This window comes from Corapipo altera, unplaced genomic scaffold, assembly GCF_003945725.1.
Source record: "Corapipo altera isolate COAL_440 unplaced genomic scaffold, ASM394572v1 2b, whole genome shotgun sequence".
In the NCBI taxonomy this organism is placed as follows: Eukaryota; Metazoa; Chordata; class Aves; order Passeriformes; family Pipridae; genus Corapipo; species Corapipo altera.
This window is the reverse complement of record NW_020884874.1, coordinates 26,335,776-26,362,401: the sequence shown is the minus strand read 5'-3', so window position 1 is coordinate 26,362,401 and position 26,626 is coordinate 26,335,776. Positions and strand designations below refer to the sequence as shown.

Here is a 26,626-nt window from a genome sequence, read left to right as displayed (position 1 = left end):
GAGAAGGTAAATGAAAGTAAGGAGAAAGGGTCTGCAAGGCAGCTCTGAAAAGCTGAAGTAGCTCAGTAGGACAGCTACAGGGTGAAAGGAAATACATTAAAAAAATTCAAGAAGAAAACAAATATAACTTTATTTAATATAGAATGCAGTGGGAAGGTCATTACACTGTAACATCACAGATGCCATTCTCCTCCTGCAATATTACAGACAAACAGAACCAGCGATGACTTTAACAAAGGAATTCAAAGGTTTTTAAAAGGATGGTAAACAAAAATAACTCTAGAGCAGTCAGTGGAAACTTATTTCAGTAATAATTTGAGCCTAGGTGAGAACTGACTTTCTAGGATCCACATGCCTGATTGTTTCTTAGCTATCATGCTTCTTAGCAATTATCTGTCCAAAAGTTTCCAAAACAAAAGTTTAGTTATCAATTGGTGTGAGCCACTTTTAGGGGTCAGAAAAGAGTTCAAAGGTCTTAAGCTTGCAAAGCAAACAAAAGCCTTCAAGAGAACTTCTCATTATCATCTAGTACAAAGGTAAAAAAAATCTTCCTCGTTCCATTTTTTTACTCCTGAGTAATTTCGCAGATGCTCATAACACTGCCACCACGTGAAGTATCAATTACTGTCAAAAAAAAAAAAATTCAAGAGCAAGAGCTGCTTCTTATCAGCATCAAAAAATGTCTCCTATATAAACCAGACTGTTTATAAAGTAAGTCCTCTACCTTTTTGTCTAAGCATCTGCATCCTAATTAAGTAGGCACAACCTGTTGCCTCACCAAGCATTGAGTACAGCTTTGCTGAGGACAGGCATTGCCTAGAATAGCCAGAATAGTAGAGAAGTTTCTTGTCTGTCTCCCACATCACACCGGGATGGTACCAGACAAATTGCTGGGCTCTGCCTGCCAGCAGGGATGCAAAGGGCAGCTCTCATTAAGGTCACAGCAGGACAGCGGGAAATGGTGAAGCCTTCAACCTTGATAATGAGTGCTTTACTGTCCCCTCTGTAATCCCTCTGACTGACAGTTGCACAGAAGGGCTTTTGCAACATGTTTCTATTTTCAGTATTTCTAACTAACATATTTAGCCTGGAAAAACAGGCTACATACACATGCATTCACGTTACCTCAAAATAAATCCATTCATTCCATTCAAATCCATCCATAAATCCCTTAGCTTTTTTTTTTTTTGAACACAAAACTGAAAGCTTTGCCTTGTAATAAAAGAACTCCCGGGTAAATCTGTGTTGTAAACTATCCTGACCAGAAGGGCTACAAAGACTGTTTAACCTTTAGTTGCTCAGTATAGATACAATCTCAGACTGACAGGCCTTGTGTTATGCTACACTTTTTATCAGTCCTCCCTACAAAGCCACTGATTGAGACCATTCTGGCAGTACTCATTATCGTGGTCCAGACAGTAAATCTGAGAACAACTGTAAACTTTAGCACTTTACAATCATGAAGTATGATCAGGAAGAGTCAAAATAGCTTGCTGAATACTTCCAATACTCCAAAAGTTTTATAAAGCAAGACCTCTCTCTACAAAAGCCAGAAAAACCTACTCGTATTTTTCCTCACAAAATATTTTCAGGAAACTTAGCAGACATGGGGTACATACAAGAGAAGAAAATATTTTGTGGAGAAGGACACGATAAAGGCCTATAAAGTCAGAAGTGGCATAGAAAAAAACAGAAAGAATACTGTATATTGTCTCTTGCAATACAGGAATTAGAGAGAGCCAATGAAGCAAGCATGTAATAGGTTCAAACAAGCAATAAAGGAGTGATTCTTCACCCAGCAGTATGCAATGAATGTTCAGCATCCATACAGGTTCAGGGAAAGGTGAACAGGTTCATGAAAGAAAGTGCCACCTAAGTCATGTCTGACTCTGAAAGACTCAAACAAAAATGTCTGAAGGCTTGAGGAAGCCTACAGAAGGAAACGCAATGTGTCACCTTTCCTATGAGACTGCTTATCTTACCTCTTATTGCAAACATTCAGGATGGAACACTTAGCTAGCTGGCACAGAACAAAGAACTTCTACAGCTGTGCCACACATAGCACCATAATGTACATGGCAGCTTCCCTTTTAGTTACTTTTAGAATCATAAAATGGTTTCAGTTGGAAGGGACCTTAGAGGTCATCTATTTCCACAGCCTTCCTTGTCCCCTCACTGCCATGGGCACAGACCCCTTCCACTAAATCAGGCTGCCTGAAGCCCACAAGCTGGCCTTTTCCTGGAATGGGGCATCCACAGCTTCTCTGGGCAGCCTGTTCCAGTGCCTCATCACTCTCACAGTAAGGGTGAGGTCTTATCCTAGGACTTAAGAAAACTGTTATCTCTTTGCTAGTGAAAGCTGCTATCAGTTTTACTGTAATTACTATTTATTTACTGCAATAGTGACACAAGATTTTCAAAAAAAAAAAAACCCAAAACTCTGTATAGAGTAATTAGAGTTGGAGGGGTAGTGGGAAAGAAGAAAAAGCAATACACTGATATTGAATTGTGGTATCAATTTCAGCCAAGGACACAAGCAAAGCTTTTGCAGACTGGTTAAAAAAAATACAGCAAAAAATAGACTCTAGTACTAAACACTAGGAAATAGATCACAGTGAATCACACAGCTGCTCCCATGAGTTTACTAATCCAGCTTGAGATATTAACATCAAATGGAAAAATTGCACGAGTAAATTAACTTAGAAATTGTACCTTCAGCTGATAATGAGTGAACTTGCATCAGAACTCCAAAAATACATTTGACAAAAATGAATAGTAGCATACAATAAACTGGGATAAAAGCTATCCTGTAATAGCTGAAAAGTTAATGGTATTTAATTCGAAATTTTCAGCTAAAACTCAAAGTTGAAATTTCTTTCTTTTTAATAGCTCTATTTCAGGGAATTCGTGAAAAAATTAGGGTGAGGAAGAGAAACCCATTTCTACCATTTTCCATAGGAGGGCTCTTATTATGACATAGCTTTAAGGCTTCAAATTAAAGGCAAAATTAAAACGTAATGATAAAGAAAAGCAAGTCGTGATGGCATCTCATGTATCTAAGAAAAAAAAAAAAGGGAAAAAATAATCAGGACACAGCATAATAACATACACATTTAACCAGAAAATCCTCCCCTTATAAAGGAAACACAAGCATGAAGACAGTAAGTCAAAATCACCTCACTACATTGAAAAACAGACCACTGTTCCAGAACCAAACAGAAAGAAATGAAAGCCTGGTCCAACTGTACAGGGCATTCCCCCTAGACATGAAAAGTAAAGTATACCACGAAACAAAAAACCTATCTCATTATATTCCTGATTTTTAGGCAGGTGTCAGAACACAAATGCAGTCATGTTTTTCTCCAGCAGAACTGGACTGGACATCTGTGTCAAGCTATGGGGCCCTGCTGCACTACCTAGGACATAATCCCATGTGGTTTTGCTGCCATCACTCTCACTGGTATCACCCACTTCCCTGAGAGAACACAACAGACTCCTCTTGGGAATATTCAGACTATTAAGTATAATTTGGCTTCTAAGGTTGAAATTTTGACTCACCTGGAAAAAAGAGGGAAGACATGAGACACCCCCTTGTTCAGGAATTACCACTCAGCCCCAGGCAGCCAGACTCCACAGTGGTACCCCAAATACTCATCAGGAGAAAAAACGGGTTTCCAAGAAGGAAGAATCAGAACCACAAAGAGGGGCTCATATTCAAGGTCTGGTAGCATGATATCTTGCTGGCAGAATTTCAGCTATAACTCTTTGCTAATCCCAGCTACCACCATTACAAGACTGCTGACTGCAGAAAGATTAAGGATGAAAAAAGAAGAAAACTGATGTACATAATTTTTTCCTGCTGGCTTTGGTGTACATTCTCTATATGCATCAAGGATTAAGTTCCATATGACGAAGTAGCTTCACACAATGCAACACTCAGGTTTTGGTTTTCTCTTTTAAGAATCAGCTCAATTGACCAGTTATGCTTTGCAAAACCAATCTTTCCATGCTTTAACAGATTTTGTTTGGCAAACTAAATGAATGAGATGGAAGTAAAGCATATCCATATGTTCTGTGCAGACAGACCTGGCACTCTTAAATTTCAACAGAATGTGTGATGAAAGTCAACATTCAGCAAATGCATGCAAACACATTTATTAAAATAGAGAACACACCTGCTGCAGGCAGACAAACCCAAACAGCTTCCTTGCCAATACCATAGGATGTCTTCAGGGACACTTCTGACAACATCCTCCCCGACTTCACAGTAAAAACAATATCCTACTTGTGGCAAGGTGCAACTTGTGTTTCTCTGCTGGGTGCTGAATAAGCAAGGAAATATGAACCAAATAAAATGGTAGTATGTTGTAGCTCTAATGAGGCGGTTTAGTTTAGCCAACACTTACTGCTCCAGTGTCACTTAAGAACTACTATAAACTCCAAACTGAAACAAGAAAACATCTCTTTGCCCAATACACTAATATGTGCAAAGGTGTGCTTATTTATGTGTTGGTTGCATTTAAAATACTGGTAATTAAATGGGTTTAGAATGGTTCTCAACTGACACAGCAGCGCTTCAGCAAGCAAGCATGACCCAGATCTTGTTATTCTTTCTCACCCTAATTTTTTACTACTAAATCTAGCAATCAACTTATCCCACCAAAAAAAATTATTTTAAATCCACAGAGCTTGGCACAGCATATTGTAGTAGACTACTGCATTGGCAGTAAAAAAAAAAAATGCACATTTTTTTAATAATTTTTTTAAAATAAAGATTGTTCTTGAGCTAATTCATGCAAATTCTTTCGACAGTCATCATGTCCAGTGTACATAGCCTAATGTTTGTCACAACCTAATAAAATCATTTTGGTAGTGAAGACATAACTGACAGGGTCAGCAAATACAGAGCTTTTAGCACAGTAAAAGAATAATCACTCAGTGTGACTTTAAAGTCACATACACGCATTGTGGGAGGCAAGAAAGACAACTAAGTGGTTGTGTTGAGAGACAGATGCAACAGGACTTAAAAGGTCTAGAAGCACTGTCAGTTTCTTCCTACACCCTAAAAAATTCTCTTCTTTAGTGGCTTGCAACTGATAACATGACTAATCCAAAGATGTTGTTTAAACAGGGCATCAACAAAAGTTAGTTACTTTAGTACACCAGCGTAGAGTGGTTTCATTAATTCTACCCAAGCAATGAGTGCACAACGGTTTCACATCCATCAGGATATATTAACATATCCTACAGGCTATTAGCAACATACTGCATCATCCTCATGTACTGTGTCAAAATTCTGACAATGAAAATTTCACCAAAGTTTCAATGGGGGGAATATGTTCCACTCTGGCCTTGAAAACCACACTCCTCTTGGATGCTCACACGTTGTTTCCCAATAGCTCGAAGAAACACAAAATCTTTCTCCAGCAGAAAATAAAAGCAAGTGGTAAAATCAAAACTAATGCTTTTCTTTACACTAAGTACACTTTAAGACCTCCTGACCAATACATTTTAAATTGTACTCAAACAGGAATTAGCAACTTCCGAGTCACAACAGGTCTGCTCACTGAAAAATTGTTTGTTTCATTAAAGTAAACAACACCTTTGCCTAGGCTCAGTAGGGGTTTGACAGGAACGAAAGCACAGTGGTATCCAGGTACTGAAAGTTGCAGTTGAGAAGAATCTACACACTAGACCTTTGTCCCTCCCTCCATACAGTGCTAGGCTTTGTAGGGAATCCATCCACTTCATGTGCTCTCTCCAGTACAGAGCACATGAGATGACTACTTCAGAACAAACCACCATATTCATACCACAGCATTTGTCTCTTCGGCAGCTAGGTGGCAACAGGAACTGAGGTGGGAGAACAATCACCATTTCATCTTCAGGCTGATCCAGCAGCCCAACTCACTGTGTGAGTAAACAGGCCACATGTAAGAGGACAACACAACCTCAAAACATTCACTTCATTGGATCCCAGATGGCACAAGGAGATGCATAGTTGGTTACTGGAAACTCACTTTTTTTACCCAAAACTGAGGTGGAGTTAGCCCACACAAGAAATTTTTTCCAGCCACCTCATATCAACATCTTTACAGCAGAAGGTAAGCCACACAGATGCCCCTGTGCCTCCATCACTGCAATAGGACCTTCAGAAGCTCAACTTCAGCAGCAGCTTCAGTTAGTAAAATGGGCTGTAAATTGCGAAAATATGTAGGAGGACACAAACCAGTCTGCCATCTCTGTTGTGGAATTACTGCAGACAGAAGACAAGGGCAGAAAGATGCAGGGGAATGGGGGATAAACAGCAGAAAATGGCATAACTATGGCCAGGACAGCTCCTCTGTCTGAGACCTGACTTGTACCTCGTGAGACCCCACACAGAGTTCTTCATTAGTTTGGCTGCAGACCCCACTTGGACACATGTATTTCCTCACAATCATTGATAGCTCCAAAGAGAAACCCAAAAGAAATCTTACTGCTGCTACCAACAGATACAGATATTTTCCCTACACTAATGCAACCGCAGAGGAAATGCATTTCCTAGAATTTTCCAACTCACACAACCATGTTGAATGTGTTGTGTGGTTTCTTTTTTTATACAACTATTCTAACACACACATTTCACAGGAAAACTTTTACTCAAAACAAGCCTTTAAAACACTTTACCATTTTGCTTTCAGAAGTATAAATAGCACTGAACATAAAATAGTCCCAATGCTAGCTGTGGAGACATTCACAAGATTACAAGAACCAGATTTTGTTTTTTTAAGGGAAACAATTTAATTTGTTTTATTGTTCAAGTGAAATACATAATGTAGTTTAATCCATAGCAGGACTATGAAATTGTTTCAGTCCCCAGAGGCAAAAACTCTGGAAGCTGTGGAAATTATGGAATTTGGACAGTCTGTAAATCATGACGTATAGTTGAAGACCACCTCCTTAGTCTCACTCTTCCCACTATCCACTTCACTTTTCTCTCCTGACCCTTATCTCCTTCTTACTCATCTCAGAATCACAGAATGGGTTGAGAGGGACCACAGCAAGGTGTTCTAGTCCAACCTACCTGCACCTTGCCAGAAGACATTGCAGGTCCTCAACAAAAGTGGTGACAAAGCAAAAGACAGCAAAACTACGGGTGGAGAGGGGGTCTCATCATGTGCTCTGGCTGTGCCTGAGCATATTCTGGGAGCCATGTCAGTGCACCAGAGAAACACTGCAATTAGCAGGCTGGACAAACTCCATATTGTGGGCCAACCATACACCTTCCTTGGCACACTCGTGTACCCCATGACAGCAAATGACAGCCTGCAAGGCACAGCTTTGGGCATAGGTTTTTGGATATGTATCAGAGATGCTCTATAAGAGGAACCAGTCAAAGGATTGTATTTGGCACCAGGGACTTCATGAATATAAGAGGGCACTTTAATGACTGATGGGACATTGGTCAAAAGACAGAGAATGCCACAACACAGAGAACAGAGAGGAATACAGTGTGGTGTGGGACAGAGGGTTGCACAGATAGCATGTTAATACATGGCCCTACACGCACAAGTTAGCTGAACAATCCCATTTGACCTTCTAAATATTTGTTTGGAAGGGACGACACACAATGTAGATGAAGAAAGTCTCTGCAGTGTCAATACTTGACATTAACAATAAAGTCCTTCCTGCATAACACTGCACTTGCCATTTCCCCTGATACAAAATATTCAAGACACCAAGTGCATTTACTGCTTGAGTGTTCAAAACTGGCTATGCTGTGTTCAAAACTGGCTATGCTGTGCCACATCAGTATCCCAGGCTGCTGGTCAGACTGGTCTTCTGGGACCCAGATGTTATTACCATCATTTTGGATAATATGCGACATAATACGTATAAAGTGTGAAAAAACATTTCACTTCTTAGCAAGGGGTATGTCCTTCAGCATGTTCAACTCCAACCCTCACATCTCCTTGCTCCGGTTTTCTAAGTAGCAGACATATGAAGTTAAACTTTCCAAGAGGCAACTCCCTACCACTATACTTTTCTGTTTTCCTAACTTCATTATTACTATACTTTAAAGTAATTCACAACCAAATTTAAACAACTTTCACAACAGCACTAGACACGGGAGCACTCATGGACAACTTAATGAGCCATTTCCCTTACAGAGGCTTGGTATTTCAATTGTAATTTTACTGCATTCACAGTAACACACAGTTTATACCAGCATCATCACAAGATGAAATTTCAAGGTGTCAAAAATTCAAAGTTGCCTGAAGAGGAAGTGTTTCTGTTTCACAGAGAGTTAACCTGAGTAGAATAGTCACCTCTATTTCCACCTATGTTATCTTGCCTACTGACACTTCAAAGCAATGCTTCTTCAGCTCATTATTTTCATGCATTTAACTATTCTCTCTGTCTACATGGCATCACTGATTTCTTAGGAATAATCAATTTTTCTTTGTACTGAGATTTTTCTATGCCACTATACAGCTGGGTGGGGTTTTTTTGTTTGGTTGGTATGAATTTTTTTTTTCTTTTAAGAAAAATGTTACTTTTAAAGCTTGTTTTAGCAAAATATCTTCTTTTCTCTATGTTGACTTTTTTTATTAGGGTTGACTTTCATACCAAACAAATTCATCAATTAAAAAAAAAAACGAACCACCATTCCCATCCTTGTCTCAGTTAACACAAATTCAATAGCTGAAAGGAAGAGAACTGGTAGATAAAGGAAACCCTTAGAACAGGCACAACCTGGTAGATACCTTCTAAAACCCAACAAGCTATTCATGCAGAAAAAGTGTTAACCCAACAGCTAATCCACCTTGTAAGCACTATATTTCTCCTGCATCCCCAAAATTACTGTTCTCTATTTCAGTTTGTCAAACTTCACACCAGTCAACCAACAGCTGTACAGTAACCATGGGGAAGGAGCCTCTAAATTGGATTTTAAGTAAGACTAAATGGATAACTTTTGTGAAAGTGGTACATAAGCATTTAACAGTCCCAATTCTAAAAGAGTATTAAGTGAACTATCTCCTCTTAAGGCTCTGAGTTCTGTATTTGCAAAACAGATGCACTAAGGGACGAAAATCCCATAAATGGTTTGCATTCTTAACGGCTGACACAATTTAGTCCTTTGGGAGCACACTACATGTATACGTGCGTGTGGGAGACTGCATGCAATTTTTTACAATAAGGCCCTGATCCTGAACCTGTAACATTACTTTAAACACCAAAATTAACCTTTTAATGCTGTTGCATTAAAAGCAGTGACCAAAATGTCACTTATTAACTTTTGCATCACTCATAGCTTTGTGGTTCCTTCTTCCTAGCAAATCCAGTTGTTCTTCCTCACTCTTCTTAGTTGCTTTCTTTATAAATAAATAAATAAATAAATGCCACATATACTTCTTGTACACTTATGTTGATGCTTCAGACCATATCAAAGTTTCCTGAATGTAGAACCTGCTCTAGCTTCCCCAAGAACTTAATCACAAGGATATTTCTATTTAGCTGAACATCAGCAACAGGAGATAACTCTTCAATGCAATGTCCCTTGTCTAGGTTATGAAGGCATATGAGAGAAAGTGCAAGAGCAGGGAAGGTATGTCAGAAGTCTCTGAAACACATGAAAAACAGACTAGAAACAGATGGATGCAAATGCTGTCCTAAAAACAATGGGTGTAATAATTTTTACACCCATTTTTTAAATCTAATATGCTCCACTTCCCAATTTCTATTTCTACGGTCACCTAGAAATTAATTTCTTATTTTTCTTCTACTTGCTGCTCCACTACTTACATTTCAAATAGCACTAAGTTTAAAAAAAAAAAGTCAGGTATCCTCTTAATGCTCAGATTTTTTTTTTTGCAAATCAATACCAAGACTATAAGTAATGAGAAGCAGTAAATACAAGGTTTTGTGTGAAACTGCGTTCCTTATATATCTCTGTGACTAACATTATACTTGAAGAATGGGTTAGAAAGAAGAATTAAGTTATATTTCATCAGCGTTGTAAAATTTTCAAAGCCTTGCTTGTCTGAAATACTGAATATTGGAAGAAACCTAGTCACTTTATCCTAATATTTGCATTATTTTTTAAAAATATCATCCAATGGGCATAAAGGTTGTTTGAAACTGAAGGGTACGGAAGCTTAGAAGGAGCAGTTTGCCCACTAATAAAAAGATATTATGTCCAAAGAAGAAATATCATCAGTTTTATTTAAATGTAGTTATTTGTTTGTTTTGACCAACCTAAAGTTGCCTGAGTAGCCTCTCTCCTGGATGAATACTGTGTCTCAGGTATTACTGCACCTTATTTCCAAGCTACCTAAAGAGATCAAATAACCTCTTTGACTCCACAGCTTGGACTTCTGCAAGTTGATCTGCCTCATGATTAGTACTGTGAGGCAAACTCCAGTCAATGATCAAATTTTCAAACTTCCAAACCATAAGAAACTGTTCACTGTGCCCAAAGTACGTATTTGGAAACAAATTCAGAAGTAATACATTAGCGTGATACTTTGTAAGGGAAGAGAGAACACGCAACCAGGTTGATCCTCTTTAACCTCTGAGACTATCCCTATTTGTTAACTGTCCAGAGATGGACTTTTAAGGTGGTGATCTATGGAAGCTTATTTGATCACTCTTCGTCTTTATTCTTCTCTTACAGGCACTGTAGTGACCTTATTTACACCCAAGTTAATCATTATGTCTTACAGAGGGTGGGGAATGGTGAGTGAAGGGAAGGGGTGGGGAGGACAAAGAGGGAAGGTTTCTTTTCTAAATTAAAGGCATTAGTGATATTTAGAACTTACTGAAAGAGCAAAGAAAGTGTCTCAGACAGATAATCTCTCTTTACCCAGAACTGGCTTCACGACCCCAAACAGAGACCACTACTGAAAGAATAAACACCTTCCCCATGTTCTCTCCACTAAAACTTCCTGAAAATGCACCAACTCTAGCAGTGCTCTCTGCACAAGTAATGGAGAGTCATAAGAAGAAAACTGTGAAGTAACAACTTATTTATCAGCCTGCAGAAGAGGAGGCTCAGAGGAGACCTCATCACTCTCTACAACTACCTGAAAGGAGGTTGTAACCAGGTGGGGGTTGGTCTCTTCTCCCAGGCAGCTATCAGTAAGACAAGAGTGCATGGTCTTAAGCTCTGCCAGGGAAGGTTTAGGTTAGATATTAGGAAGAAATTCTTTACAGAAAGGGTAATCGGGCATTGGAATGTGCTGCCCAGGGAAGTGGTGGATTCACTATCCCTGGAGGTTTTTAAGATGAGACCAGATGTGGCACTGAGTGCCATGGTCTAGCAACCACAAGGTAGTGGATCAAGGGTTGGACTTGATGATCTCGGAGATCCCTTCCAAACCAGCTGATTCTATGATTCTATTTGCTTACTGTCACCACAGAAGCCACTGGGCACTCCTGTCTTCTGTTTACTATTAGCTGGAAAAGAATGAGGGCTCCGCACACAAGGGTTAATGCCATTAAAAAAATTAAAAAAAAAAAAAAATTAAAAGAAGTTTAAAAAATTTTAAAAATTTTTTAAAAAATTAAAAAAAAAAAAAGTTTGCTGCTCTTTGTCACTTCTATAATCATGTTCTTTACTGAGGGAAAAAAGTCCAAAACCCTCTGAAAACTTATAAAACAGCCATGAGACAGTGAGACTACTCCTACCTAAGACCAATGTGACAGAATATCACCTGGCAAAGATCACATTAACAGGAAAATACCAGAAATAAAGGGAAATGTAGCCACAAGAGGAAAGACTATAAGATAATATTATTGAAAGTTTTCACTGGAGACATTCATCCAACAGAGGCCATTTAACTGACCTTTAAACAGTCATGCTACTTCAACTGCAGCAAGCAGAAAATTTTTTTTGCATTATTTTCCTCTCTTACCATTTATTTCAAATTGACAGAAGTAGCAGTATCTCAAAAGCAAGCAATCCACAGAAGGGCATTATGAGTATATAATAAACAGGGCAACATAGAAGTCGTCTTATTCTGAACATACTTTCTCTAGACATCCCATCCCATTTCACTCGTGAAATACAACATTTATTTTACTCCCAATGTTTTCAATTCAGATAGATATAAAACTGTCATCAACCTCTTGGTCTGCAGATACTAAACTTCAACTACTCTTTCCCTCTCTCAAGCACACACACTAATCCTGCTGAAAAGATGCTGGAATGAGAGCCACAGATACCAAAACCATGTATTTACTTGCAGACCAGAGCTGACAGCAACAGTTCAATCCTTCTTCCTAGAGGGGGAAACTGGTCAGGCCTGGAGAGCTTACGGACAGAGGGGTCAGCCAGAACCCCATCCACCTCGATGCCAAAACCTCCAGCAAGGGAAGCCTTTAGAGACGACTGCACAGCAAAACTTCCTGGCGAAGCAAAACTCAACTTAAAAAACAATCAACCTATCCCAGTTGGAGACAAAAAGTAAACCTTCAACCCATTTTATCTAGAGCTGGATCTTCCATTAGTCCATACATCTCATTACCAAGCCTCTGCCCATCTGCTTTACTGTTGAGAAGAACTTCACAGCAGCATGGATAATTACTCTTCCAAAGGAATAAAATGGAAGTAAGTATGAGCACAAAATTCAATCACATGCAATATTAATATTATTATTAATCACAGTATTCACACAATGACTACAGGCAACACAAAAGCACTGTCCCCTTCAAAACATGCCTCCTAAGGTGACTGCCTCCATGGCTTGTCAACTGTAATAGGTTATGGATCTTCCAGGAGGAATATAGGTCAACATCTTTGCAGCAGGAGTAATTTTTATACTCATTATCAGTCTTTGCTGGCCCTGAAACAAATACCATCCTTCAACAGGTCAAGCACAAAGTTACTTAATTTTCCAAAAGCAGTAACAGTACACTCTATATTACTTGTGTGTCTAGCACATGAAGCCCGTGTGCCCGATAACTTTATGTGCTTAATACAAAGTAACAACCCCTTGCCCAAGGCCAATATGTAATTAAGAGCTTGCCTTTTAAAAGTTAAAAGGTTTTTGTGGTTGAAGGAGTAGTTCATTAGTCACAAGAACTTCTTTTCTTGAACTCCAGCAATTAACACTCTGTTGCCTGTTCCCACAGTAGAAGAAGAAGAAAGATTGCAAAACTGCCTGCCTCTTGACTCCCAAGGAGAAATGGGGTGATGCCTTTAATCTGGTTTGGCTGCCTTCTCCCACCACCATGTGGAACTGTTTTGGCTGATTGCAGCAAGGTCCATTACTCACAGCTGCCTCTCCTTTGTGTATGCACCCTTGCAAACTCTGTGATTACTGCTACACCCATGAGTTTGTCAGGGAAGAGTCTGCTGTAGCGCAACAGCTGATGTAGTTGCCAGATAGCCAACCATTTGGATGACAACCTCCTACACTGTTATGAAACACGGATGTCTAGCATCTTACAATCCAACAGTCACCAGGGAGGAATACATATAGGCACATGAGAATTGCCAGCCATCAGCACCTGCTAATGACATTAATATGTCCCAGCAAGCTGAATGACATTAACAGAAAAATGCTGATGGTGCATACATCTTTCTATCATGGACAGAGTCACTACTGAATTCTCCTAGGAGACACTGCCATTACTTGGAGAATACATTACTTCACATTAAAAAGCTCCACAACATTTGCATCAGGAATTTTTATATAGCAATGAAAGTCCTTTCCAATGTGCCAGGATGTACAAGGAGCCTCAAGACCAAATAACAGAAATCCCAACTCTTGTCCAAAAGGAGCTCAAAACAAAGAGAGATAAACATAAGACAAATAATGACACTCAAACCCATTAGACAGGCAACCACTTCACTACACCAGCCATAGTCCTTCACCTGCAAAGGGCTATAGAGACTGATGCCACCACAGCTGACAGCTCTGGAGAGCTTCACAGCAATATGAAAAGGATTAAGCTTAAAGGTGTTCCACTAAAGTAGCCCTTGGGTTCCCAATAACAGGTAAGGGAGGATGTGCCAGGCAAGGCTAGGAGAAGGCCTAGTCACAAAGATCTCTGAGAGCAAAAGCAGCCAGTATACATTTGAGGCAATAAAGGTAGCAGTAGAGAGGGGGGAAGAAAACACTGATAAGATTAACATATCTAGCTAGGAAAACAAAACACACTGATAATGTTGTCCCAGTGACAGGAGAGACCTGCCTTGAGGCACCCAATACAACAGGCATTTTAAAGCACATCACAACTGAGACAAAAAACAAGGTTTGTCAACTGAGCAGTCAAGCACCAAATCTTGCAACTTCTCCATAATTTTATTATCACTTTAAACATCTAAAGCAATTGCTTCAAACAATTACCTGCCTGACACATTTTCATTATTCCACATTGCCTTTCAGCCCTAGTTATGAATCTACTTCCTAAAATAGCAGAGATCTCATCAGAGCTCAAGTGCAACACCCCAACCATAATAAAGGCATCTTAAGATCATCAGAGGCAAAGCTGACCAAGGGCTCTGTCTGAATCACACGTAAGTCTGAAATACCATCGACCAGACCAGGAGCCCTGCCCTGCCTTCTTCCTAGACATAAAGAACAGAGGAGGGCAGAGAAGAGCCCCAGCCACTCCATCTGACATCCTCATTTTTTGTGACGGTGAAAAGGCAAGAGTGTAAGCAGACAATCTACCCTCCTAATAGGGTGGCATCAAGATATTTCTGACCCTCTGCTAAGCTCCAAGCAAGTCTCCCTGACACTTTTAAGCCACAGCAAAGCACCATCAGATATTTGTAGGGAAGTCAATCAGTTTGACTGATGGATATTTGATGCTTTCTCACAGCTAAACTGGGTTTGGTTTTGGCCTTTTTTTCTTTTTTTTTTTTTCAAGATCTGTTACAGAATATACTTTTTTGGTGCAGCTTCCAGACAGTGCATAATTTCTAGGTGCCAGAAGCATTCCTAGGTGCTATGTATACATGGCTAACAAAGCTGCCAGGGGGATGCTGCAGGTAGAACAAAAATAGTTTAAATAGTTTAAATCTTAACAGAAAACTAGTTTTCAGAAGTTAACATGTTTTTGAGAACACCCCATGACAGGAAGGAATATTAAAGAGCAAAATATATTTCAGTAAAGCCACAAGAGAGAATTAACTAAGTTTCCAGATATTATTTCAACACTCTCTTAACCCTTGGAAAACTGAGGATGATATTGGACAATAAAATTATATGCATTATGCTCAATTATACATATTCTAGAAACCACACAATCCATTCAGTATTCTGCAGCAACCAAGACATATTAATTTGAGCAAACCTGTAAGTGTACATACAACCTGACAATCTTGGAAATTATTATTTCTGTGAATGACAGCTCAACAAAAGTCTCCAGTCATGCCTAGCATAGGACTGCCTCTACTGAGAGCTGGAATTCCTCTCCAAATATATCACCTTGAGAACACAGTACTAATCTTACATTAAAAGCTGACACATGTTGCTAGTAGTACACATTTGCCACATCCCATTGCCCAATTGTCAATTGGCTTGTTTGAAGAGAGAATTTCATACAAAGATGCTAACTAGCTTGGAACCTAGACACCATGATGGGGGTCTAAGAAGGCAAAATATTAAACAGCTTCCCAAAACATACAAGACTAGTTACTTCACCAAAGGTTTGCAGCAACATCAATAGAAAACAATTTTCCATTTCATTTCCCACCATGAGTAGCACTCTAAGATAGGGAGGGTTCTGCTGTAAAAAGATCCAAAGTAGACCCAGAAGACTGTACCAAGTGTTTATAAATATACCATAAAGATCTAAAAAGTATCAGCTACCCCCAATTCTACTATAATTGTTAGATGCCTCCTTTTCATGCAGTAATATGTGTTGCTGCTCATCCTTCTATGTAGCATTACAAGGTGGCCCACTGATTGAAGACAATGCACTAGAGCTATACAAACTAGAAAGGTCAGAAGTCATCAGTTACTATCACACTGGCATCTGCTATAACTCTCATGCAATTTTTTAAGAACTATGTGTTAAAATATACCAAATTTTTCATCAGATGATGAACAGCACAAGATGTAATTACAGCTCTGCAACATAGAGATTACACTGATTACATTCAACAACTCTTGTATATCAGATGCTTGTTGACTAATAGTATTCCAACAACGTTAAATGCTGCAATACTCTTTTTCCTCAAGCAAGCATACACATAATTTTTAATGAACCCCTGCACCCCAGCAGTTCTCAGGTGACTGTTGGAGAAAGGAGAATCCAGTCAATACAACACTGAACCAGGATCCGCAGGTTTTCTTCCTCTGCTGCAGACGTCATGGGATGGACCCAGCTGGAAACCAACACACTTGAAGTCCCAGGATACTTAATAGAGACCTACTCACCAGAGGATGATTCAAGTCACCCTGAAACGGGCACTGAACACAAGATCTGCTGAGCCATTCTCTATGCTCCAGAGACTATAACAGGAGCACAGACATCTAAATTAATCATGTCTTAATCCCCATTTGAATGTCATCCACTGTATGAGCAGTGGCAAATCACTTTCTTTCACCACAAGCCCCACAATGCAGAGCCATAAGTGGACTCTTGAAATAGCCCAAACAGACGTTTTGGGACTTTATAAGCAATGCAAGTGCATTAGGAGCTGAAAACAGCCAAGACAATCACACTGATACAGTTTCTACTACATAGATAACCAACTTCAGGTTAGTTGGACCTGTACTATGTAAGGTAGGTACATCCCAAATTTCTCACAAATTTTTATTTTTAAAATAACAGCAAATTCCTACTGAGAGATGTGATGAAAGAATAAAGACTCTAACACCAGAGACTCTGTGATGATGTGTAAGCTTAAATCAAGACAAGAATTACATAAGGCACCAAAAGAACATTTCATCAACCTTCAGAAGCTTTGTTTCTCAAGGCTCTGCTCCAGTCATCTTGTCCTGATATTTTAAAACCTGAATACAAGTACAACTAACCAGAATCCTACCAGTCAGCATCACTCTGGTACACATAGTCTCATAAAGCAGTAAGGAACAAAACATTTAATAAGCATGAAACTATCATAAGAGCAAGCACAAAAACAGATCCCCCCCACTACTCAAGAGTACCTACTGCCAGCAAGTACCTGCCAAGTAAGCACAGCATCCATCTCAGTCCATTTTAATGATCCAGCTTTGGCACTGCATCATCAAACCCACACCTACCTTTAGAAATAAGCAATGAAAACTCACTCTCAGTCAAATACCAATATCACATGTTCCTCCAAGATTATCTTTAAATTATAAACATAACAGAGGGCAAAATATGCTCCTAACTTTTTTTTTAATGTGGTGATGCCTAACATTATGATGAGGTAAAACATAAACCAGCAAGAAATAAAAATGTTATTGGCAGGTTTGATTTCCAAGTTCTTCTTTCAATCACACATAGATTTATCTAGTGTCATTGCCTGAAATAGTGTGAGTTAAGAGAAAAGATGAAGGATTCTTTTGAAATACAAGGAAAGATGACAATATTTTTATGTTGACACAGGGATTATATTTCACAAGAGGTGAAATATACACCCTCTGGTAAATACAGCCCAAGTCCAAATACTACATGAAATACTACAAACTTTGAAGAAAAAAATACAAACACACAGAATTTATAGCATAGTTATCTTTGGTCTCTTCTTTCTTCCACAGCTTGCCTGAGGAATGCCAACAATTTAGTAAAATCTAATGTTTTGCCATAATACTTTTAAAATTCTGTTTGGTGAAACTAACAGAATATAAACAGAACCCTACACTTTGCAAAGGATGGGTGAGTGAAGCATATCATGACTACAATACATATCATGACTAGAATAATCGGGGGAGGAAAACAAAAATAAAATAAAAATTTCACCAGGTTCCCACCTTTCCTCTGCAATAGTTTCTGGGCACAACTCCATCCCCTGGTCCCTACACATGTTTTCAGGACACAATCTTCAGGCACGCCTGAACTTGTTTTTAAGAGCCCTCCTTACTCAGGGCAAGTCCTACATACTAGGGCTGGGGAGAGGAAAAAAAGTCTTCATCCCTTATTTTTCCCTTCCCCCTTCCCCTCCCCATGGCCAAGCATACATCTTCTCAGCAGTGCAGTGCTAAGATACCTGTCCAGGTACAGCGTTCTGCCTCCTGCAGCAGTAGGATAGCAGCCAACTCTAAATTAAATTTTCAAGGCACTGAAGTTATGATACTGCTGTCCCAATGAAACGAACTGATAGATTTTCATTCTTTTATTTACATGTGTACTTGTCACCAAAGGGTTGCCTTTTGGCCATCACAGCAAGGACAGAGCTCTTCCACAATGCTAGTTCAGGAGGAGGAAAATAGTACTGCCAAGACCCGCAGCTCAGAACAAAGCATCTTTGGCACAGGCAATAGCAGCAATATCACAACAGAAGGCAGAAATATTCTCTTATTAGATAGGGTCTTTTACAAGCTACAGAAACTAGAAAGCCCAACAGAAGCCCTTAAATCAGTCTGCCTCACTGGCCCACTAGACTTGTAATATATCCAAAGGAGTCAAAACCTTGAGCCCTGTCTTTCTCTTCTGGCTTCGAAATCACCTGTATCAGATGAGGTATCTTTTATTTAATGACAAAATGGGCATATTGCAGACCTTTTCATAAAGCATTTACCCAGCGAACTTCATTTCAAATGAACAAGACTCTGTGAGATAAAGAAAGATAATGATAAAGGATGGCAACCTAAGCAACATTCATTTTGCACACACAAGACAGAGGCATCAGGATGATTAGCCTAGAAGCATGTACCAACACTTGCTTTAGCAGAAGCCTTACCCTTAATGAGCACTAATTAAGTTCTTCCCTTTGATCAAGGAGCAAGATAAGATCACACTTATGCCACAGACCTTTGACTGCAACAGCACACCATACACCTTGCTTACCTACACCTAACTACTAGTATAAGAAACAGTCAAAAAAAAAGATTGTCCTTACAGTGATAAAAAACATTCTTCATATAAAAGGGTATTTCAGAGAAACACATGTAAGAAACTACTTTAACACAACACGGATGCAGTATTATAACAGAATTCAGCCAGATGCTGAATGCATGACTTTAGACCAAAGTTGAAGGTCAGTGACTTGATCTCACCAAATCAAAAGCAGATGTTTGGTTTTGTCCGGCGTGTGTGATATTTATGGTATTATGAAATGCAGCTAATTTTCATCAAATATCTATTTTAATAGGTAGTGAATGTTTAAAGCCAGTGCAACAGATCAGGCTGATTCAAAGTACCTCCCGCAGATCCTCCAAGCTGCGAAATTTTATTGCTTGTACTCTGAAAAGTTGGAGGTGGGCATATGGAAACCTACAGGCAATTTCCTCATGCAGAGAAAGCATGGCCCAGAGATCTGAACGAAAGGCTCAGACTCCAAAGTCATCTCAATCGTGTAATGAGAGCTCAAATGACAAAAGGACTGTATAGCATGCCTAACATCAGTCAGAGATACGCGGTCAAACAGCATTTTTATTTTAATCTCCTATCTCTTATTAAAGTCCTGTGAAGAAACACACTAAAATCTTGGGCAATCTCACGACCACAAGCAACTGGGTGCTGAAGAACTACCATAAATATCTGAGAGGTTGCTGTAGAGGCCCCAGTTCTATTAACTCCTCAACTGTGCCTTGCAATCATCAGTGTCCCACTAACTCCTCCTTTTGACAGCACTTATATATTTGGGGTATGTGGAAGACAAGGCACGACCTGTGTGACACCATTAGGAAAACCACTATCATCACTTCTATGGAAAAAAATGAAACTATAATCAACTTTTTCAACTTAATTCACAGAGGCACTGTTTAGACTTATTCATTAACACACCTTCTGCGTGAAGCTTCCCTATCAGTGAAAATGTTGTTCTAAGCTGATACAGCAAACTGAAGGCCGAGCAGTTTTGCCACCTCTTCTGCAATTTCCTGTCACTAGTCATCATCTGTTTAACATCCATAGAAGTAGCTCTATTACTTAAATCAAGCAATCCAAAAATTTAGATTAAAGAAATCAAAAGGAACAAACACACACTACCCAAAAAAACCCACATACTTCTGAATACTTGATAACAGGCTATAAGCATACATCACTCATAATTGCAAATCATCAAGTACCATGTGTTGGGTAACAGTTTTTTGCTTAGGTCTTTTACTTAAGAAAACAAAACATCATTACAAATTCCAACATACTTTTCATCCAGTGTTCTGTACTTTGTCTTTCCTTAGCTCTTGCAGTGTGCTAAACAGCATAAAAACAGCGAAAGGCATGATTTGCTTTCAAGCAGATTTACACGCTGAAAACATGGGGTCCCAGGTGGAAGTACAAGGAATGAACACATAACAAGAGTTCCGAAAATCTGGAGCAATATTTCATCAAACATGAGGCTTCTTCTACAGAAATCTCCAACAACAGATACAAATTACTTCCTGTCCCTCAAGGAAAAGCTTTAAAGAAAGAAGGAAAAAAGCAACCTACTCACTGGCCAATCTCTGCACCTTCAGATAAACAGTTAGAAGAAATGTCTCTTCATGAGCATACCATCTTACAGCTTTTGTCGGTTAATCGTGAGCAGGCATCTCTGCTCTGAACACTGCATACCTAAAATTTATTATCAGAGTTTCACTACATTCTTCTATAAAGTTGCAATCAATTTTCCACTAATGCCCATTGTGATTTTAGCATTTAAAAAGTGTTGCTTTTCCAGATATTATCCTGACAGTATTCAACTTTTAGACTTTCTGATATTTAGTTAAAGTAGTTTGAACAGCAACTTAATGGCAAATAAACAGAGCTGACTGTGAACATGAAAAGATCAAGGGGGGGAAAAAATCACAACCCACAAGCAGCTCAAGAAAGTGCAACACAGCAAAAAACACGAAATCATGACCTAAACACGTGAACACAGTGGCCAACTTTGATTTAGTTTTTCATATGCATTCACTGATCTGAACAACAATGTATGAATAATTTTAAGACTGCAGTAATACAAGCTAGTTGTGCAAGTTTTTACTTTGTTTCAGCCCACAAATAAATATAAACAGATCTATGTAGTATATTCACCTTCTGCTAGTAGAACATTATGGGCCAGCTAGATTCAGAATTTCAGCTCAGATCTGCAAAGAGTGGTTATTCAATGCTATTTTCTGTTCTATTTAACAAACACTCATATAGAGTATTTTTTGAGTAACCAAGAAAACAGATGAAAGGGATTCTTCTGTTGCCCCAGTTATGGGCAGCTCTCCCTGCTGTTCCCCACTGAAAGGAAAATACTCCTGTATTTAAAAATAACCAGGAGGTTTCTTAGTGTTAGATTTTCCCAAATAATTTTAACCCCACAGCATTAATTTGAGAGTGCCTAAAAAAAAAAAAGGAAGGCTAAAAAAATAAATCCAATCCTAACCATCACCCATAGCTGTTTCTAAAATCCACCTATGGTTTGCAGCTCCCAGCCCACACAGTTAACACAACTGACCTTGCTGAAATCTCCCTGGGTAAGCAAGATAGCTCTAAAAAAAGAACACCAGGCCCTCACGATTAATTGCTAACTATTAATAAATTAGCATATTTTTCCCTCTTCTCCCAGGCATACCTATAAGTGTAGTTGTCCAACAGCTTTACCAGGAATGGAAATCTGAGTATTTCATGACATAATAGATGCAGGAATAAGTAATGTTCCTGAACTACTAAGAAAGGGAATAACTGAACCTGGAGTGCAACAAGGAGGCCAAAGCAGACGCGTGATCCCCAGCCAGCCGAGACTACAGCTACAGCAACAAAGGCCAGACTGTAATGGAGCCTCACAACAACAGAGGCTTCTAAACCACAAGCGCGTCAAACTGTTCTTACCGTGTAAAATTTGGCTTGAAGTTACAACTCACATAAGTATGTGAGGCCTGGGGGTAGGGGGAAGAGACAGATCAGGCTACAGCAAACAAAGAGGAGGCACAGGGATGTTCTCTAGTAAGAGTGACATTTCTCACACAGGAGGCTCTATGCCAAATGCAGCTTTTGTCTTCCTCACATCTTTTGAGGAATGATCATAGCTGAGGGGTTTCCAGCAGCCAGGGGACTCTGAGATCTGAAAAAGTTTCTCCGCATCATCAGATCCCTCTGTCTCCTTCAAATTCTTGCTGCACCAGTAAAACTAAGTCACTTTTGTGCAGTGTACTACAGATGTCCTACAACTTCCATGGCCACTCACCTGCTCCACAACCACCTGAATAACTCCTGGAATACCTCTAGAGGAATTCAGGCTTGTGGGCACTCAAGGGAGTGCTGCAAGATACAAGTGAGGGCTTCGAGTCCCCAGACATCTTAGACTGCACAGAAGCAAGACCACAGGTCAACTGCAACACCATCCAGATGTTAGCTTATACCTCAACAAGAACCACCAACTCAAAAAAAAAATCAAGACCCAAACACATCTTCTCATATAGTCAGGAAAACACTGCAGACAATATTGTTTAAAGAGCATAAACGGAGTCAGAAGTAAATCATCACAGCATCCTAGGCAAATACGTACCTTTTCAAGGCTAAATATGACCTCAAAATACTATCTGAATTTGTTGCACTGGAAGAGAAACCTAAAATGACATCATCACTTCTTCCAGACAGAAATTGAGGTGGTGCTTAAAAAAAAAAAAAAAAAAATCAGGTACAGTTTTCAAACATTGATGTTGTAGCTAAAAAGTTATCACATCCTTGGTCAAAGCTTGATAAATCCTTCATGTACAAAGAAAATTGCTACCAATAAAAGCACAACTCTTCCCCTGCAGCTTCAATTTAACTAGACCAGTTGCACAGCCCACTAGTGACCATATAGTGCACTGTGCCAGAAAAAACACCCTTGTTCACAAAAAATAGCAGCACTCTAGTCTGAGTTAGCAAGAGAAAACAAGCAACTGTGTTTTGTATCAGTTCTTGTTGGTAACAATGAACAGAGCTCTTTTTATTTTAAACCTGACTACAAATATATATTTATGTGCTGCTTACTAACTTTTGATAGGTTCTATTTTAAATTCTACATAAATGCTTTTTACAGTATTTTCCAAGGAGTGAACAGCTCAAAATCACAGAGCAAAACTCATCAGAATAAGAATTACCTTGTTAAAAAAAAGTTAGTTCCAAATGACTAAATAAAAGAAAGAAAAAAAAAAGGTAAGTTGACCAAAAGCAAATAAGCTGCCCAGAAGTAGTTATACAGCCTACTTTAGGATTTTACTTTCAGGGGTTTGTTTCATGAACAGGGGGAAATTTCCATACTTTTTCTGGTTTGGAAAAGTTATTAAAAAATAATTTATCAAAGTTTGACTGTAAAAAGATTTGGAAGGAAGGGAAAAAACAGGTCCTAGACAAATATTCTCAGTTTCACAATGAACATTAAAACAGATTGAGACCACTAATTTTCACCACTCTCTATATTTCTCCAAGATATTTTTTACCATTGTATGATAAGCAAGAATCATTATCTGCAAAACCAATCTCCCTACTGAGAGCTGGCATATCCCACCACAGTTATTTACGTCACGCCCCTAAAAAAGATCTCCATGGTACCACAGCACTAACTACTGGTAGTGGATATCACCAGCCAAACACTTTACCCTAGAGTTTGACCAGTTCAGTGAAGATCACGGTATCACTCTTCAGAGATGAAATGTGCCAGAAAGCAAATGGCATAAGCTCCCCTCCAACCACCTTCAGAATTAAATGTAGTAATCATAAGGTAAAATACAGAATATTGGTCTTCGTCAAACATGAAATCCAGTGGTTGTGAACTACATAGTAAAAAGCTATTTCAGATGAAAAATAAACTATGAAACATTGTGCTAATAAGGCTGTTAGCTAGCTATTAAAGTGTCTATTTTAATGTGCAGAGATGAAAGCAGAACCATAAAGAAAAACTTTCCACACCTCATTTCTTTATTACAGTCTTGCCATGCAGGGAGTGACATAAAATGACTCTGTGCACCAAAGAGGTCACAAGCTTACCCAGAAACTGAAAAACAACAGCACAAACAAAAGTCATCAGCGGTCTTCAATTTATTTCTTTACATTTCAAAGGACACGTGTTTCCATTAGTCAGAAGACCCACCTCCCAACTAGGGCCAGCCCTCAAATCATTCTCCATAACACTAATTTAGGGTCCAGCTAAAGAGTTACCTGTTCAAGGAACCTGTGAGTAAAACAAATTATGCAAGAAAGGAAGCCAAGCATGCTTAAATATAATAAAGGCTTTTAAAATGATTAGCAGGTTTACTCTTTGATCTGGCAAGCTAACCAACTTTCAGCACCCAAGAGAAAAAAATACAATGAGGGAAAAGCTTTACATAAATATTGCACATACCAAAGCAAAAGGCTTATTACATTGGAACAATGCACTCCCGTTTAAACCAATACCAAGCATAAAGGAAAAAGGAGAGAGATCTTTCTCTGGAAGTTATTGATATGTTAACGCATAACTTCACAGCACGTTTGTGTGGAATTCTCTCCTCACAAAGGCTACTTGGAAGGTCCCTCACTGGCACCGGCTCCTTCACGCACATGTGCACGTTCTCAGAAGGGCTGGGAGTATCCATCTCTCCCTGTCTGAAGACATGAGTCTGCTTTCCAAATTTGCCTCAGTTTTGAGCCGCACTACTGCCAAGTGCTGACCACAGGCATGCACTCCAATCAGCATTATGGTCCTGAGACAGAACAGTAATGGCTGCTGTAAGTAAATGCCGCTTCTAATGCGAGGAAACTTTCACCTCTGAAAACATTCCTAACTTCTCATCAACTTCAACTCCAGCAACGCCTGTGAAAATACTTTGTGTAACGTAAGAGGATCATGCTAAATCTAGTCCTACAAGAAAAGGAGACGTACACTTAAGAAGTCATAAATCCCTCACCTAATTCATAGCTTTATTTCCCTTTTGGTTCATTCCCAGTAGAGCGGGAACTGCAACAGCAATACCCCAATCGGCATTCGGAAAGCACTAGCAGGGTCCAACCAGCACTGACAGCAGGAGGATTAACCTGCCTTCAAAGAGAGACCCGATAACACCCAACGCCGCCGAAATCCCCACGGCAGGAGCGAGGACCCCTGGCCCCGCTGCCTCCGTCCCACCAGAGACTCCGGGGCCAGGACGCAAGGGGGGGCAGGCTCCACACATCGGTCTCGCTGAGGCTTTCGCAGCTACGTCAACACTGCGAACAAACCTCGAAGCAGAGGAGGAAGTTTTAGTAGGCGGGGGAGGGAGAGACACAAGCATACACGCGAGAGATGAGGGGTGGGAAGGACGGACGGACGGACAGACGGACGAAGGGGCCGCTATTTAACTCTCCGAGCGGGAGTCTAGCGTTTCAATCCCATCACCGTTAAACAGTATTAAGAGTTCTTGCTTACTTGAGCTACTTTAGAAACTTTCAGCTTAACTTACAAACCTGAAGTTTTTTCGAACCGTGAATGGGTTTTGCTTGAGAAGCTGAAAGCTGACTTACGTGGGGCTTTTCAGACCTAAACGCCTCTATGATTCCGCGATTTTACCTGCCTGAAGGAGCACAGTTCCCCCCTGCCTATGCAAGCAGGCTGGCCAGCATAAGCACAGGAGAAGGGGACCGAGCCATGAGTTAGGACCCCAGTGTACATACGCGTACCTCGAGTCAGCCATCCTCCCTGCAAAACTCGCTTCAAAACCTTCCCCTTTTCCCATGTCAAAAACAAAACCAAAACTAAACAACAACAAAACCACAAGGCGAAGCAGGCACAAGCGCACGAACAGGTATGGAGCCAAGGCAGGAGGGCGCGGAAAGTCGCCGACTCCCGAGCGCCACGCCGGGCAGTCCCGGGGCTCAGCCGGGGGCGCGGCCGCGCAGCCGGGGCCGGGGCTGGGGCTAGCGCTGGCCAAGGCCCCGCTGGCCCCGCCGGGCAGAGCAGCCGCGGCGGCACCGGGGCACCCCCGAGCCCACCGCCGGAAAGTTCCCCCGGCGCCCAGGGCCGGCGCCCTCTTACCCTTAGTCCAGTCCACCACTTGCTTCGGGCTCCACCTGGTCACCGGCTCCATGGCGGGCTCAGCCCCTCCAGCAGCAGCCCCCACGACAGACCCGCAACCAGCCTCCTCCGGCCGCGGACTCGCCCCCTGCCACTCTCCCATCCCGGCGGCGCCGCTCCGGGCCGCCCCCTCCCCGGTGCGGCTCCTCCCGCCGGCCAGGGCCGGGCCCGCCCCGCTGCCGCTCCGCCCCCAAGTGCTGTGACCCGCCAGCCCTGGGCCGGCTCTTTCCTTGGGAAAGTGCCGAGGAGAAACTTCGTGGGCTTCCCGCTCCAACAGGTCCGGAGGAGCGGCGGTTCGGGAGTCTCCCGGCATCCTGCCCCGGGAGCGGCGGCAGACCCGTGTGGTGGAGCGGCGGCCGGGCCCTTCACCCCGCCTCAGTGGTGGCTCTGAGTCACAGCCTTGTGGCAATTTTAGCAGCAACTGAAGACTGCCTTCCACCACGCTTGTCCCAGTGTTGGCATTTGGGGTTTTTATTTCTGAATCCCTCTCTTAAAAGCGTCTTTGGGTGTGGAGGCCGTTTCACCGTAAGAGATTACTTCTGTCATGCTGCT

General features: G+C 40.6%; 1 protein-coding gene across 1 annotated transcript in view; it reads right to left on the bottom strand.

Annotated features, from left to right (window-relative positions):
* CNKSR3 (CNKSR family member 3) overlaps positions 1-26,185 on the bottom strand; it is a 58,626-nt gene extending 32,441 nt beyond the window's left edge. Inside the window, exon 1 of the mRNA XM_027632412.1 lies at positions 26,036-26,185. Coding sequence (XP_027488213.1) covers positions 26,036-26,177 — 142 coding nt within the window. The 5' untranslated portion in view covers positions 26,178-26,185. The remainder of the gene's footprint in view (positions 1-26,035) is intronic.
* Positions 26,186-26,626: the final 441 nt, after the last annotated feature.